Source organism: Lissotriton helveticus, chromosome 1_2 (genome assembly GCF_964261635.1).
Source record: "Lissotriton helveticus chromosome 1_2, aLisHel1.1, whole genome shotgun sequence".
Taxonomy (NCBI): Eukaryota; Metazoa; Chordata; class Amphibia; order Caudata; family Salamandridae; genus Lissotriton; species Lissotriton helveticus.
The window spans coordinates 111,153,383-111,169,053 of record NC_136058.1 but is presented as its reverse complement, the minus strand read 5'-3'; the positions used below and the strand labels follow the sequence as shown (position 1 = coordinate 111,169,053).

At 49.5% G+C, this 15,671-nt stretch overlaps 1 protein-coding gene across 1 annotated transcript in view; it reads right to left on the bottom strand.

Annotated features, from left to right (window-relative positions):
• The window catches only part of LOC144798715 (FRAS1-related extracellular matrix protein 1-like), a 1,110,445-nt gene that overhangs the window by 784,517 nt on the left and 310,257 nt on the right, over positions 1 to 15,671 (bottom strand). Inside the window, exon 13 of the mRNA XM_078669731.1 lies at positions 12,955 to 13,122. Within this exon, the coding sequence (XP_078525857.1) occupies positions 12,955 to 13,122 (168 nt within the window). The remainder of the gene's footprint in view (positions 1 to 12,954; positions 13,123 to 15,671) is intronic.

The window sequence follows — 15,671 nt, the reverse complement described above, 5'->3', positions numbered from 1 at the left end:
TCCCCAAAGTCTTCCGATAAAAATGGTACCTCACTTGTGTGGGTAGGCCTAGTGCCTGTGACAGGAAACAGGCCAAAACGCAACGCGGAAACACCACATTTTTACAGTGAAAACAGACCCTTTTTTTTCAAAGTGCCTAGGCTGTGGATTTTTAACCTTAGCTCTGCCGGTACCTAGGGAAACCTAGCATACCTACATATTTCTAAAAACTATACACCCAGGGGAATCCAGAAGGAGGTGACTTGTGTGGCTCTCACCTGGTTCTGTTAGCCAGAATCACTTGCAAACCTCAAATTTTGTCGCAAAAAACACATTTTACTCACATTTCTGTGAAGGAAAGTTCTGGAATCTGTGTGGATCCACAAAATTCCACCCACCCCCGTTCCCCAAAGTCTCCTGATAAATATGGTGCCAAACTTGTGTGAGTAGGCCCAGTGCCTGTGACAGGATAAGGGCCAAAACGCAACATGGACACACCATATTTTTACAGTGAAAACTGATCCCTTTTTGCAAAGTGCCTAGCTGTGGATTTTGAAGCCTAGCTCTGCCGGCACCTAGGGAAACCTAGCAAACCTATACTTTTTTGAAAAGTAGACACCCAGGGAAATCCAGGATGGGGTGACTTGTGTGGTTCTCTTTTTTTTTTTTTAATATATTTTTATTGCAGAGTTATAGATAAAATATCGAAATTGGTCAACCGTCACAGTCATGACATCATAAAGTACCTCTGCGTCAATAAGTTTGCACACAGCCATTTAGCCCATATCCCGGAGGCAGGGCGGCGTATCATCACGTTCCAGCAAAATACACAGTGGTCATCTCAGGGAAATGTCTGGTCAACAGCATAATATAGTATCCGCTTTTATACCCACCAAACTCCCTCCCCCAAGTCACCGCTAAGTGTAGCTAGCTATCCTGTATGGGCGATGCCGGTACCACCAGTGCCCGCTGTGTCAGGCCTACGCTAATGCCCTCCCACGATGGCGGATCCTGAAGTCTATCAATAATCACACCCAAAGTATGTGACCCGGAGGTCCCTGTCTGTCAGTCCCAGCCACAGGTCCCTACTGCTGGCGCCCCCCCGTCCCTACAGCGGTTCACTGATACCTCCCCTCCACCCCTCCCACCCCCCAACTGCTGGTGATCTGGGTGGTAATTGTGGTTCTCGGCACTGGAGTTCGTTACTTGTCGGGTGTATGCATTCATGCCTCTAGGCCTCGTGGAACCCCACTCTCTGATCATCCCTACTCTTCATCCTCTGTCATGTAGTCTTTCAAAGCCTGTACTATTGTCTCCCAGGCCCTCGCCGTCTCCAAGCTCTTATCGTTACCCGTCCTGGCAGCCTGTCGCATTCTAATCACACTTTCACACCTGGACCATTTCAGCAGCTCATTCATCCATCTCCGAACCGATGGGCCCTCCTTGGATTTCCAGTGCCAGGTAATCTCCCTCTGGGCCAAAATGAGACCCAGGTCAATAAATTTACTCGTGACCTTTGTTCTGGCCGTGTGAGGGAACCAAAGCAGCAGGCATGCCGCCATGTCGAACTCCACCTCCCGGTCAGTAACCACATTCAGAAGCTCTCCCACTGCGGGCCAATATGTCCCCAACTGCGGGCAACCCCATAATAAATGATCGAGCTCAACCTCAGGCGCTAAGCACCTCGGGCACACCGCATCTTGCACTCGGAAGTAGTGTCTAATCTTCCCCGGGGTCAAATAAGCCCTATGCAGTACGAAGAAATGCACCTGCTGGAAGCGGGCATTTCTGCAACCCGTCCACGTCTGTTCCAAAATATGGCCCCAGACCGTGTCTGGTATGGATTTGCCTATGCTTTCCTCCCATTTTGCCTTCAGCGTAGTTAGCGGTTCTAGGCCCTCACGTAGCATTCGGGAGTGGAGGCAGGTCACCGCCTTGATTGTCCCCGCCGCCATCACCACATACTGGCAGGCCATGGTCGTGTCCGGTACCGTCAGCCCTCCTTTCCAGTGCTTTTGCATCGCCGCGACCACTGCCGCATGCAAGAGGTAGCTCCCATCCGGGAGACCAAATTGGTCTTGCAATATCCTAAAGGGGACCAGCGTCCCATCAAGATATAAATCCCCCACCATCTGTAAGCCCAGCTCTTCCCATTCCAGCAATGGGGACCAGTCACCCCCGCGCGGCAGCGCCGTCAACATCCCTAAAGGGATCTCCGGTGCGTACGGTCATGCTGCCTTCGCTCTTTTCAAGCTCCTGTGCCAGCATAATCGAAGGGTTCTCTCCTCCATGGTTAGACCTCTCAATTCCAGTTTCTGTTGCATAACAATGTACGATAAGATGTGTCGCTGGATACCGGTCCCCCGCGTTTGGTCTGGGCCTCAAAATTCTTTAGCAATGCTTTGCGTCAATACTTGTAACTGAGCCGCTAGGTAATATAGTTCAAAATCGGGGACTGCCATCCCTCCTTCAAGTTTGGGTCGCGTCAGAGTATCCAATGCTACCCTTGGTAGCCGCGTGTGGCGCCGCGGCCAGGGCGACTGACTCCGGAATCTGGGGATCACGGTTCGATCCCCAGCACCGGCGGCAGATTAGCCCAGCACCATGTGACTCTGGGCAATAGCTTGCTTAATCTTCCTGACGGCCCCCAGCGCCTAGAGACCCTTACGGGTGATTGTGCGCTTTACAAATGTGGATTTAATTTAATTTAATTTAATTTAATTAATTAATTTACGCCTTCCATGCCCCCAGAGGAAATCGATAATCATCGTCCTCAATTCTTTGAAGATCCGCTGGGGAATCCATATCGGGAGGGTGCGGAAGTAATAGAGCAACCTTGGTAGTGCCGCCATCTTCAGCAGTGCCACCCGGCCTAGCACCGATAGAGGGAGGGAGGCCCAGAAAGACATGCATCCCCTTAGAGCCCTTATACAGCGCCCTACATTGCCTTCCTGCAGGTTCGTGGCATCATGGTAAATGCGAACTCCCAGATAGGTAAAGCACGTACCCTCCCAGACCACATCCACCGTAAGAGGGGGATATGGCGTGTCCGCCCGCAATGGATAAACACAAGTTTTATTCCAGTTTACATTGATACCTGACAGCCTACCAAAGCTTGATAACAACTCCACAGCCCCCTCTAGAGCCCCTTCAGTGTCTGCCAGGTACAGTAACAGATCATCTGCGTACAGTGAGATATGATGGGTGACCCCACCGTGCTCAATCCCACTGTACAATGTCCCTGCTCTCGCCTGCACCGCCAGTGGCTCCATTGCTAAAGCGAACAACAGGGGAGAGAGCGAGCAACCCTGCCTCGTCCCTCTATGCACCAGGTAATCGGAGGATATGACAGACCCCAATCGCACCCTGGCAGTAGCAGAGGAGTAGAGAACCCTCGTCCATCGCCCAAAGCCGTCTCCCAGGCCGAAATTCTCCAGCACCCTGTCGAGGTATTGCCATTCAAGGCTATCGAAAGCTTTCTCGATGTCTACCGATAGGACTGCTGGCTTTTGAACCGAATCCCATGCACCGTCCAATAGGCGGATCAGGCGACGAATGTTTATGGAGGTGTTCCTGGTAGGTATAAACCCGGCCTGGTCCCCGTGTATTAACATGGTCATGTGCGGCAGCAATCTAGTGGCCAAAATACGACTCAGAATCTTATAATCCACCGTCAGCATAGACAGGGGTCTATACGACGTCACATCTGAGGCCTCCCTACCAGGTTTCAGCAGCGGTACCACCAGGGCTTCCCTCATCGACTGGGGCAGACGCCCGAGCGACATGGCTTCAGAGTACACCGTCAGTAGCCTGGGTGCCAGAGTATCGATATATTTCACATAAAATTCAATCGGTAAGCCCCGGCGTCTTATTTTTGGCCATCTACTTGACGGCCACCCGAATCTCTGACATCGTTATTGGGCCACCCAAGGCCTTTGCGGTTTCATCTTCCAGCCGCGGGAGATGAACAGTCTCCAGGTAGTCGCCTATCGCAGGGCCCGCCATCCCCAGCCGACTCACATACAGACTCGTATAATACGACTGGAAGCGCCGTAAAACTGCAGTCTGAGAATAGACCATTTCTCCCGTCTCCGTCGTAATGCTCATAACCGGGCAACCTCTAGGCTCTGGAGTAGCAAGTTTAGCAAGCAGTGTGCCCACTTTATCCCTTTCCGCATGCACCTTGGTGATATAGAGCTTGTAATCGTAGCACCGCAGACGCTCTGTCTCTGTTGCAACCACTTCCTTCGCCTCTAGCAGTCTCTCCTGTAAGTCAAGCCGCTCAGGTCCATGCTGCTCTAGATCTCTCAACACACATTCCGCCCTCTCCAGGTCAGCCAGAACCGTCGTCCTTTCATTCGAAAATCTGCCCATACAGACGCCCCTCACCACCACCTTCATTGCATCCCATTCTATTGACCTCGTGGCAGCCGTCCCCTCATTCTCAGCAAAGTAGCTCTAGATACCCAGGAGGACCTTATCACTGAACACCGGGTCCTCTAACGTGTCAGGCCGTAGTCTCCACGTCGGGACCGCTGACCTCATCTTCTGCCACTTCACCGTCATCAGTAAGGGATTATGGTCTGAAATGGTTCTGGTTAGGTACTCCGTGTGGGTTATCATGGCAGCTAAGGGGCCACTACAGAGGACGGAGTCTATCCTAACATGTAACGCATGCAGTGCCGAAAAGAAAGAATAGTCCCTAAAGTCCGGATGTTGCTCCCTCCATACATCAATAAGGCCCCACCTTTCCTGACAGTCTTTTCTGTGTGAGGCTAACCTACGCACTGGGGAGTCGACCAATGGTGGATGCGACCTATCTAATAAGACATCAGTGATTGAGTTAAAGTCGCCTCCCAGTATGATGGGCCCGCCAGAAAGTGTGCCAGCTAGCCCGTCAAGCCATCAAAAAATCGAGCCTGGTCAGTATTTGGGGCATATACACTACACAAGACCACGTCACGGCCATATAGCCTCCCTTCCACCGCCATAAACTGACCCTCAGGGTCCACCAGCTGGTTCATGGCCTGGAATGGGATCCCCGCTCTTACCCATATCAGCACCCCCCGGGCAAACGCTGAGTACGTGGTACCAAACACCTGAATATGCCACCTCTTCTGCAGTGCAGTGCATTCCTGCTTAGTTAAATGGGTTTCTTGTAACAGTGCAATTTGGATGCCTCGCCGCACCAGATGGGCGTGCACCTTGTACCTCCTTGATATTGTTCGGAGTCCACGGACATTCCATGTGAGGCACTTCAAATCAGGTAATGTCCCCATTGCAGCCATTTCCCAACCACCTCCACAGTGTCAATCGGCCACCCACATCATCGCAGTAAAACCCCACACTCAAAACACCCCAGAAAACTCCCCCAACCCCACTCCCCAGAACAGGACCTAATAACTGTCATCAGCCCCCATCCAAACTCGTAACACAACACACATTTCACTACTCTGTAGTCGTCACTACAGAAGGCCTTAAGGGCAACGAGAGGGTGAATCAGAGCCAACCGGGGGCAGGCAAGGCCCCCGCCCCGAGCCCTTGACCCCATACGGCACTGCAACACAATACCTGCTAGTGTGCAGAGCACCAGGGCATCCTGCTCCAACAGGAGTAGCTTTTATGGTCCCCGCTCAGAGTGTCATTCATTAAATAGTCCATCTGCTGTCTGTGGGGTGACCGCCGGTCTGCCAGAACTATCAACTTCCGATACTTCTCCTACAGACTTTCCTCCATCCTCATCAGAGTCCGAGCCCACCGATAGTCTTTCAGGTTGTGAGCCCGTAATGGACGCCGTCGGGGCCAATGCCCCCCTCCTGTCCGCCGCCATCTGGTCGTCCTGCAGCGCTCTCTTGAGTTTATTCCGGTTGCGGATGCGTTTCGACTTTCGCATCTGGACCGGTTTCTGTCTCTCCCTTTCACCTTTACCTTTGCGATCTGTACCGGCACGATACAACTCAAGCCATGACCATGCTTCGTCAGGGGTCTGAAAAAATTGGGTCTTTCCGTCCATAATCACTCGTAGTCTGGCCGGAAAGAGCAAGGAATATTGTATGCCCTCATCCCTCAGTTCTTTTTTCACAGATAGATAAGAGGCCCTGCGCTTCTGGACCTCTTGTGTGTAATCAGGGAAAACCGTGACTGAGCTGTTGTCCACCTGAAAGGGGCCCACCGAGCGTGCTCTCTGTATCAGTAGGTCCCGGTCCTTGAAATGCAGTAACCTGACCACCATTGGCCTGGGAGGGCGGCCCTGCATAGGCGGGTGGGCCGGGACCCTGTGCGCCCGTTCCAGGGAGAAGAAGGGGGACAGACCCTCCGGGGCCCGACCGTTTTAAACCAGTTCTCCATGTAGGCCACTGCGTCATCCCCCTCAACTTTTTCCGGAAGGCCCACCACCCTCACGTTATTCCTCCTATTGCGGCTTTCGGAGTCCTCTGCACATTTCTCCAGCATCGCCAAGCGACCGAGGATATCAGACAGTTTGTGTTCTGCGGTCACCACCGCTGGTTTGAGCTCCTGGAGCAGTAACTCATTTTCTTTCACTCTGTCAGTAAGTTTAGCATGGTCTGCTTTCAAGAGACCCAGTCATGTGGCGACCTGCGCTATATCCTGATGCAGGGACTGCTTGGTCGCGGTTATTGCCTCTAGTATCCCATCCAGCCGCATATTCAGCCTCCGCTCCTGTGCCGAGCCTTCCAGGTCAGTATGGGTCCCGCTATTAGTGTCTGGTACATTTGCCTGGCTCAGTGTCAGGCCACCACCATCAGCGGCCATCTTGTGCCCCGTGAGCGCCATTTCCGGTTCGCCTCTAGGGGACGGTCCGGCCCACACCCCCTTCTGCTGAGCAAGGGTGGCCCCCCGATCCTTCTCGTAGCCCAGTAGGCTCAATGGTCTTCCCAAGAAATGACCTCCAATCTCAGGCGCCAAGTCGTCCGCATCTCGTGGGTGTACTCCCGTGCCCAAAATGGCCGCACACTCACCGCCACATCCCACTCCGGGCAGGCAACATTCACACCTAACACGACTCCAGCAAGCACCTCGTGGCCCCGGGGCCTCTCCCTACACAGTCTCTCGTTGCCCCCAGTGTGGGTTCACCATGTCCTCAAGGCAGAGCTGAGGAAGGCCCAATCCAAAGATGCGGAGATGCCAATTGCGTGCACCAGGACATGCAGGGAAACGTTATGCGGGGCCGGGCGCGCAGTTTGCGGGGGGTTGTTGCTCCTTAGCGGCAGGTGTTCCGTGTCCCAGCGCCAGCTTCTCCTCTCCCAGCCACCACCCGCATGACCATGCGGAGCCAGCGCGCCGCTGCCAGTGGAGAACCTCCAACTGCCTCGGCCAATCCATGAAGCTTGCCCGGGTCCACTCCCCATGCAGCCCAGTGATCGCCTTCGCGGGCCGTCGCCTTGTTCAGGGAGCGACGTCTAGCCGGGGCACCCGTTCGGGGCGGCCAATCATGCACGGGATCGGGTGCAGGATCCAGCAGTCCTCATTCACAACCCGTCTCCGGTATGCCCCCTCTCTCCGGATCTCCACGGTGCGGCGTCGCCAGGCTCTTAGCGGCCGCAGGCCATAGGCGGGGAGCGATGCCTTCCTCACACGGCCGCCATCGCCGGTGACGGGGGAGCGATGCCCAGACCGCAGAACTCCAATGCAGCAGAGAGGGCTCTTCACCGCCACCCCAGCCGATAAGCCACGTGCTGCAGCGGTCTCACTCCGCCCGCTCCTCCAGGCTTCAGTCTGCACTATGCCCCAGCCGCGGTCCGTCGTATCTCGTAGTTCAGCCTCCGCAGTTCGGGGTCGCCGCCATCTTACTTTTCACTACCCAGCACCTCCGAGCTCCGAGATCGGGTCCCGGCGCCCTTCTCGGCCTCCCGCTGGCCCGTAGCAATGCTCCTCTGCTATCCCGGTGCTTCGCACAGGATGCCCGCGCTACAAACAGCGCGTGTATGGTGAGTCTCCGGATAATATGCGAGATCGGGCACGGAGCTGCAGGCTCACGCCGCCATCCCGATCGGCACCCAAACCACGCCCCCCCATGACTTGTGTGGTTCTCATCAGGTTCTGTTACCCAGAATCCCTTGCAAACCTCAAACTTTGTAAAAAGCACAGTTTCCCCACATTTCTGTGATGGAAAGTGCTGGAATCTGCGTCGGTCCACAAACTTCCACCCACCCCACATTCATTAAAGTCTCCCAATAAAAATGGAACCTCACTTGTGTTGGTGGGCTAAGTACCCATGGCAGGGAAAGGGCACAAAACATATTGTGGAGACATCAAATTTACCTATCACAAAATTACCTGGTTTTGCAAAGGGGCTCCCTTCGGTTTTTGGCCCTGTGTTCACCGGCCATCTATGGAAACCTACCAAGCCCAGGCATCTTTCAAAACTAGACACCCGGGAGAGTTCAGGGAGGTATGGCTTGCATGGATCCCCCAATTTTTTCCTACCCAGAAACCAATGCAAACCTCAGATTTAGCTGAAAAAATCTAATTTTTCTCACATTTCTGTGTGGAAACGTTGTGGGATCATCGGGCAGACACAAATTTCCTACCACCCAGTATTCCCCCAGGTCTCCCGATACAAATGGTACCTCACTTGTGTTGGTGGGCCAAGTGCTCGCAACAGGCAAGGGCCCAAAAATCATTGTTGAGTCATCAAAATTACCTATCACAAAACAACCTGCTGTTGCAAGGGGAGCACCTGGGTTATTTGCCCCAACTAAGGAAACCTACCAAACCCACTCATTTATGAAAACTAGACATCCTTGGGAATCCAGGGAGGTATGGCTTGCGTGGATCCCTGAACGTTTCCCTACCCAGAATCCCCTGCAAACCTGGAATTTCGCTGAAAAAAATACTTTATCCACACATTTGTGTGTGGGATCACATGTCCTACCACCCAGCATGCCCCTTGTTATCCCCAGTAAAATTATACCTCACATGTTTGGCTGTCCAATGCAGAACTAAAAATTCTTTTTTTTAAATGTAGCGCTATGAATTCGCTGGGCTATACTCTTAATCTCTATGTTTTTGGCCCTTCCCAGTCACAGGCCCATGGCCGACCCACACAAGTTAGGTACTGCCCCCATCTGCCTCCTGGGGGGAGACAGTCTTTTGCCTTATTTGGGGGGAAAGGGTGGGGGAATTGGCATGCCTGTATGGGCAGCCCTCACCCCTGGCCTAGATAAATAAACTTTGGTGTCTAGGGTGCATTATGCCCCCCGCCCCAGGGGGCAGATTGGGTGCTACTGCCCTACAGAAAGACTGGTTGTGGCAGGATAAAATGGGGAATAAAGGTCATTGCTCAAGGGTCGCTCCCCCCTCCCTGGCAACTATTGGGTGGATGCCTGCTTGGGGATCGCCCTCCTGGGGCGATCCCCAAGCAGAAATCCCCTAGGGAAGGGTACAATTGGAAAAGGGAGATTCTCCCCTTTCCAACAATACCTCTCCCCAGTGTTTTGTTGCTCAGGGGGCTGAGATAGCTCCACGAACTCCGAAACAATAAAACTGAAACTAAGTTTCAGTTTCATTTTTCAATGTAATGATGTCAGTGCCCATGCAGGTGATCTTCATTTTGAAAATAAAAAACAGGCCTTGGGAGGTTGGGGAAGCTTCTCCCCACCTCCCGAGGCCCAAAAGAGAAGGAAATCACTCTGCTGATTGCAGTAGAGGGATTTAGTGCACCTGCCTTATGACGGAATGGTTCCGTCATGAGCACAGGAGCAATGGTGCTCATGATGGAACCATTCCATCATGAGCACCAAAAGGGTAATTAAAATTATTGATATCCACTTACACCCTCACCTTTCTGTTAGCCCCCCTCAGGCACAACCAGGGGAACCAACATGAAAGTGTTAATTTATTCTTAATATCTTCTTTGATCCACTTTCTTTAACTCAATTACTACTTCTTCAGTGATGGCCATAGGCGCACTCCTCACTTCCCAAATGTTAGTATAGTGCAATATTTTTCAATGTTTTTATGTACAAACCCATATTATTTATCAACTTCTCTATTAAGTTAATTGGGAAACGATTTCAACATAATATTATTGGTGAATTCACCCTCATCCACTACCAACACTTGCTCTTCACTATACAGATCCAGTACAATATTAAGTACCATACGTATAGTATTTCCACAATAACCTTTTGGGTTTATGTCTGCTGGAATTTCCATATGAACAACTCCTGTAACAAACTGTCTCTTCACAGGTTTTGTAGGTATTTGTTTGCATGTATTTATATTTGTAGAGTGCAAACCTAGCCCGAGAGCAACTGAGCGCTGAACAAGGGATGGGAACGCCAAGAAGAAACAGTTATAGGGGAAGGTGAGTGTAGCCTGTTGTCTGAAATTTGGTTACTTGTTGAACGGTGAGAAACCCTACTCAACCATCAATCACAATCTCTGTCTGAGTGAAACATAAGCAAACCACAAATTAAGGGTCCCATTAGGATGGCGGTCACTACCGCCGGCCTGGCGGGGGACGAATGGCCCGCCATCCACACAGCAGAGACCCCCCGCCATATTATGATGTCGGGGGTCCGCAGTGGACATAAAGACCGTCCGCCGCTTTTCCGCCGGTTGACTCGTCGACCAGCGGAAAAAGTGCCTGCATATGGTGGCGGTGTCTGAGAGCCACCGCCATTCATATTAGGAGGCTGGCGGTCACTGGCCTTTCCACGGCGGCATTGCCGCCATGGAAAGGCATACGGTCTGTGCTTTGGGGGCCCATTGCGGGCCCCCAGGGTGAAGGGGGGTGGGGACTGCACATGGGGGGTACCTATGATACCCCCCTCATTGCCATGCACTACGCGGCAGGCACCGTGGTGCCTGCCATGTAGTGCATGGCAATGCTGTTCACAGCCCTTTTACATTGCGAGCGGGTCTGCAGTCAGCAGATCCACCCGCAATGGAAAAGGCACAGGATGCGCCAGCCAGTGTGGCGGGCGCATTCTCATGTGCATGGCGGGACCGCTGCAGCAGCGGCGCGCTGTCCCGCACTCCGTTACGGTGGCGGGCGGACATAGTCTGCCCGCCATCATAATAGGGCCCTTAGTGTGCTTAACACTCTGGTAGCTTGGCAACAAGAAGTCAGGCTTAACTTAGAAGCACTGTGTAAACTATTTATGCAGCACTTCAAACAGTAATAAAGTAAAAACACAACACAAGAAAAAAACAATCAGTAAAACTGGAGATATGGTATTTTAAAGGTTTAAGTGGAAATAGTGCCTAGAAGCACAAAGTGCCAACTTTGGTTATCTGGTCTTGCTGGATTGAGATGAAGTCACAACTTCAGGTCGACCGTGATGGAGCACGGCCGGATACAGACACCACGGTAGGCCAGCAGAACATAGTACCTTAAATCGTGGTTTGAGTAGTATTGTGAGATTCCACATCGAGGATGAGTCACGCAGTGGCAGTTCTGAGAAGCTGTGAGGCTGGAAGGTGGGGTCATCATTGAGGATGCCTTTAGCAAGGGGACTCTTATGTGAAGTCCTGCGTCTAAGATGCGTTGTGCACCGACTTGTTTTGAAGACGTTGAGTGTTAGGTGATGTGATGCGAGTCCGGTATCATCGTCAAGGATGCAGTCGTCGAGGTACTTGAGATGCGTAGACCTATGTCAAGGATGTGTCACACAGTGGCAGTTCTGAGGAGACTGGACTGCAACGCGAAGTCCAGCGTTGGGAATGTATGAAGTACCAGGTGGTTCTGAAGAAGTTGCGGAACTTGCGATGCAGAGCCTTGTGTCTACATTGAGGACACCATCGACGAGGGGCTTGCGATAAGAAGGCCTGCATCGAGGATGCACCGTGATGTGGCTGTTCTGAGGAGACTGCGGGTGAAGTCCAGCGTTGGGAATGTATTGCGCACTGGCTGGTTCTGAAGAAGTTTCAGAGCTTGCAATATGGAGTCCTGCATTATCGTCAAGGATGCAGGCTTCACGTGTTTTGGAAAGCAGAGTTCCAAATATGTTTGGCACAATTTGATAGGTTAATTGGCTTACATGTTTCCTTCTTGTGGGGAGAGATCATAAACAATTAAGAAATATAGGTTGCTTTTATATTGTTTTAACACAGCTGTGTAAAAATGGATGAAAGCTGATTTACCCATGTTGGACAAACACCTCCGAAATCTGCAATGCATAAATAATGAAAACAAACCATAAAAAATCTCATAACTAACCACATCATTCAAAGGTGCCAGTCTCAACTATATTAAAACATAATAATGTTAGGAGCTCCATTGAAAACAATGGTGCTCTCCGGACTACTAATGGTCAGTAGAAGCGCGGAGCTCCAACATTCCAATGTTTGTTCACAGAAGTTGCAAGACTAGTTAGTATATGAGAGGCACATTGACAGAATCCTTAATGCCAAGGAGTCTAAAAAACAAAAATCTTTGTTCTAGAAAAGCTCTAGAAAACATATCAAATGGTGCGCAACCCCAGGTTATATACAACTTGCACCTTGTGAATCTATGTGTTTGGAATCGGAGACACTCATAACATGGTATTGTTCACTGAATGACAACTTGTGCGTGTGTGGTCCCTTAGAGAGAGGAGCGCCTTTAAAAAACACAATGTCATCTTTGATTAATGTGAATGTAGGGACACAGGCCTGCTGTCCCTCGCAAATCCTAAGTGCTACATTTGCAACCATTCATAAAGAGCAAGTTTTGCAAGGTCAATTTCATCATATGTTTATGTAGACCGAACAATGAGTATCCAGCTTTGACACCATTTTCTTAATTTTATTTACACATTTTAATTCTTTGAGCCTCTTTGCATAACAGCTTAGTTGGATGTGATATTTTCAAACTGTTTTTATTCACCATAAATATTTTTCAGACTTTATCCATTATCATCACTTTAATCTAACACATCTCTTCTCTGAAATGCATTTGTATAAACTACAATAAATTGGGTGTGGTAAAATATGAAACCAATTACTGATTAATATTTTTTTAAATACCTCGGGTGCCTTGTCATCCACGGGCATCACAGTGACATTAAAAACAAGTTCCGTGATTTCTCCTCCTTGTTGATCACTTACAGAAAATTCAAACTGTATAAACAGTATCTCTGGGCCAATATCGTGTAGAGGAGGCATATATGCCACTTTTAGGTGGGTCACAGCATGCTGAAAAAAAGAGAAATGTAACAATAAAGACAAAATCTCAAATGCCTTCAATCTCAAATCAAAAGAGGGATCTGAGATTCACCAACATATATAAAATGTATGATTTCCTCCAACAGGAACATAACCTTTCCTATCAGCCAAATAAAGAGTTTCTAAATTAACCTAGACATGATAAGCTCTTTGGTTAGAAGAAATTTTAGAAGCTGTGATGTTACTCCAGTGTCCACCTCCTATTGTCTAATTGTGCATTGCCAGTTTCGCCACAAGGAATAATTTACAAAATCATTTTAACAGTAACTGTAACACTGTTTCATTGCTGTGCTAGAAATAATAACTGAACTGTGTAGGTGCTTTGAACACCGTGTTTACAGTATTCCCAGGTTGAGATAGATGCGCTTGGGTCCCATTATAACCCACACCTTTTTTAACAGCATCTTTTATGAAGTTGAGATAGAGGAATATGCTAAAACTATGTGGGTAGGTGCACCACTATCCTTTAAAGGAATCAAAAACATGCACACATTCTCTCAAGTATCGCAATAGCAAATTGACTTGTTATTCAGAGAACACTATAAGGAAAGAATAATATAGTCCATGTAAGTCCATAGCCAGGGAGGTGGGAATAGAACAAGATCATGCAGGATATCTGAATAACCGAGGAGCCATTGCAACTCCTTCAGGAAACCCATAGTTCAGATCAGTTCAATTATATCACAGACATCTCATATGCTGTCCATAGTTAAGTACCAGGGATTCTGCAGGTGAACCCCTTGCTTGCACTCAATAACACAGCAAATATCAGTCTGGGAGGGTACAGACTATCTCCTGACAGAATCTACAACTTTGTGCAAGTTATTGAACTTATGATCTTCAAAAGAATAATCATAAGCCTTCTCAAGTAGGTGTACACCTAACTTGAAGTAAATATACAACATATTCAGAATTCACAAAGGTTTTCATATCCACATACAAATGCACTTATAAAGTATAAGAATCTCACTTTAATCCTGGTGTCCCTGACTTCTTTATGAAGTTAGATCTCTGAGCATTGGTTTGTTTGTGAGGACCCTGACTCATCCCACACATAATGGGGTTGTCCACTAGCGCTCTTACACATCTCTCAGCCAACAAACAAAAAGGATGAGGTGATCCAAATTCTATTACAATCGGCATAAAGGCTGGAGACATTGGTACTCGAGACAGTGAAAGTTAGGGATATAGGTAGGGAACAAAAGAAGTACACTTTTGGGTCACATAAGATTTCTCTTCCTGCACTTGTATCCTCAGGGCCGACAGCTAGCTCTGCACTATAGATGGACTACTGGGGAAAAATAGAGAGAGGGGCAGTTCACTGGTAGCTCACAGTTTGGCTATAGTGGTTACTAAGACTTCTTTACTCACTTCCAGTTTGCACCTATTTGTGGTGTAACCACACCTTTTTTCTCCTTTCTCATCTACTTGGGCAGGTTCCTTCCTCCAAGAGGGTCTCCTTTTTGTGTCTTCGGATTCAGGAGCTCCTTTCAGGTTACTCATCAACCAAGCACATGAACCAAGCACATGAGTGTTGTGGTTCCTGGGAGGAAATCTATTTAGTCATGGTGACTAGTCATAGCATGTCCTTTCTGAATGCTAGTAAGCCATTTTACCTGGGTATGCATACGTTTGTTCATTTTTCTTGATATTAATTTCCTCATCCTATATTTCTGCACGTCTCTTTAACACTGAAGTAGGATGGAGCATGCCATGACCTATGCCCAGAGCCCACTCCACATGGGAGAAGGTCATGTACTGCAGCTTTGGGGTTATGGGAAAAAGTGTTGGACCTGGCCCATTGCCAATCTTAAAATACGTCACATGTCTTAGGCTGAGCACGCCGAGGAACTTTGCCGCGCCTGCATTGCAGTTCTGCATTTAAGGCGGCCCTACAGGTTTGAGAGTGAATTATACCTATCTGTTCTTGAGCATCGGTGGACCCCGAGTGTTGTTGGGGCATCCCCATTCCTACCAGGCTTGAGTGTTGTTGGGCCATCCCTGTTCCTACCAGGCTACCTTTGCGAGGCCAGTAACTTTCCTATTTTCATTTAGCAGAGTGACTTGTCATCTGGGTCCTGACGAATGCCTTAGAATCCCATTTGTGGTTGATGATTAGCAGAAACATGTTAGCCACATAAAGGGGGTACATTTGGTGACAACCCCCCTGTCCTCTCTTGGTTTTAACCCTATCCCGAAGGGCATCCTTATAAATCCAGTCCTTGCCCTATTGGAGATAGTTTTATCATTATCTTTAGCTGCTTTCTGCATTCTTGCCCTCACGCCTTACCAACATCTGCTCATCTGATTTAAAACACCTCTGCTCCTGCCCATTGGGAAGTCATAGCCCACACCAGGTACCTTGAGGTCCTGGTGTGAGGAGATACCCCATTTATGAAGCATGTCACTCTTGGGTGAGTGAAGGTTCTCATCATTAAAGAAGCGCTCTTCCCTGGAGACATTGACTTTCTCTGCTGTCTTCTCTTTGTTCTTTAGATACTAGGGGCCATATTGCATAA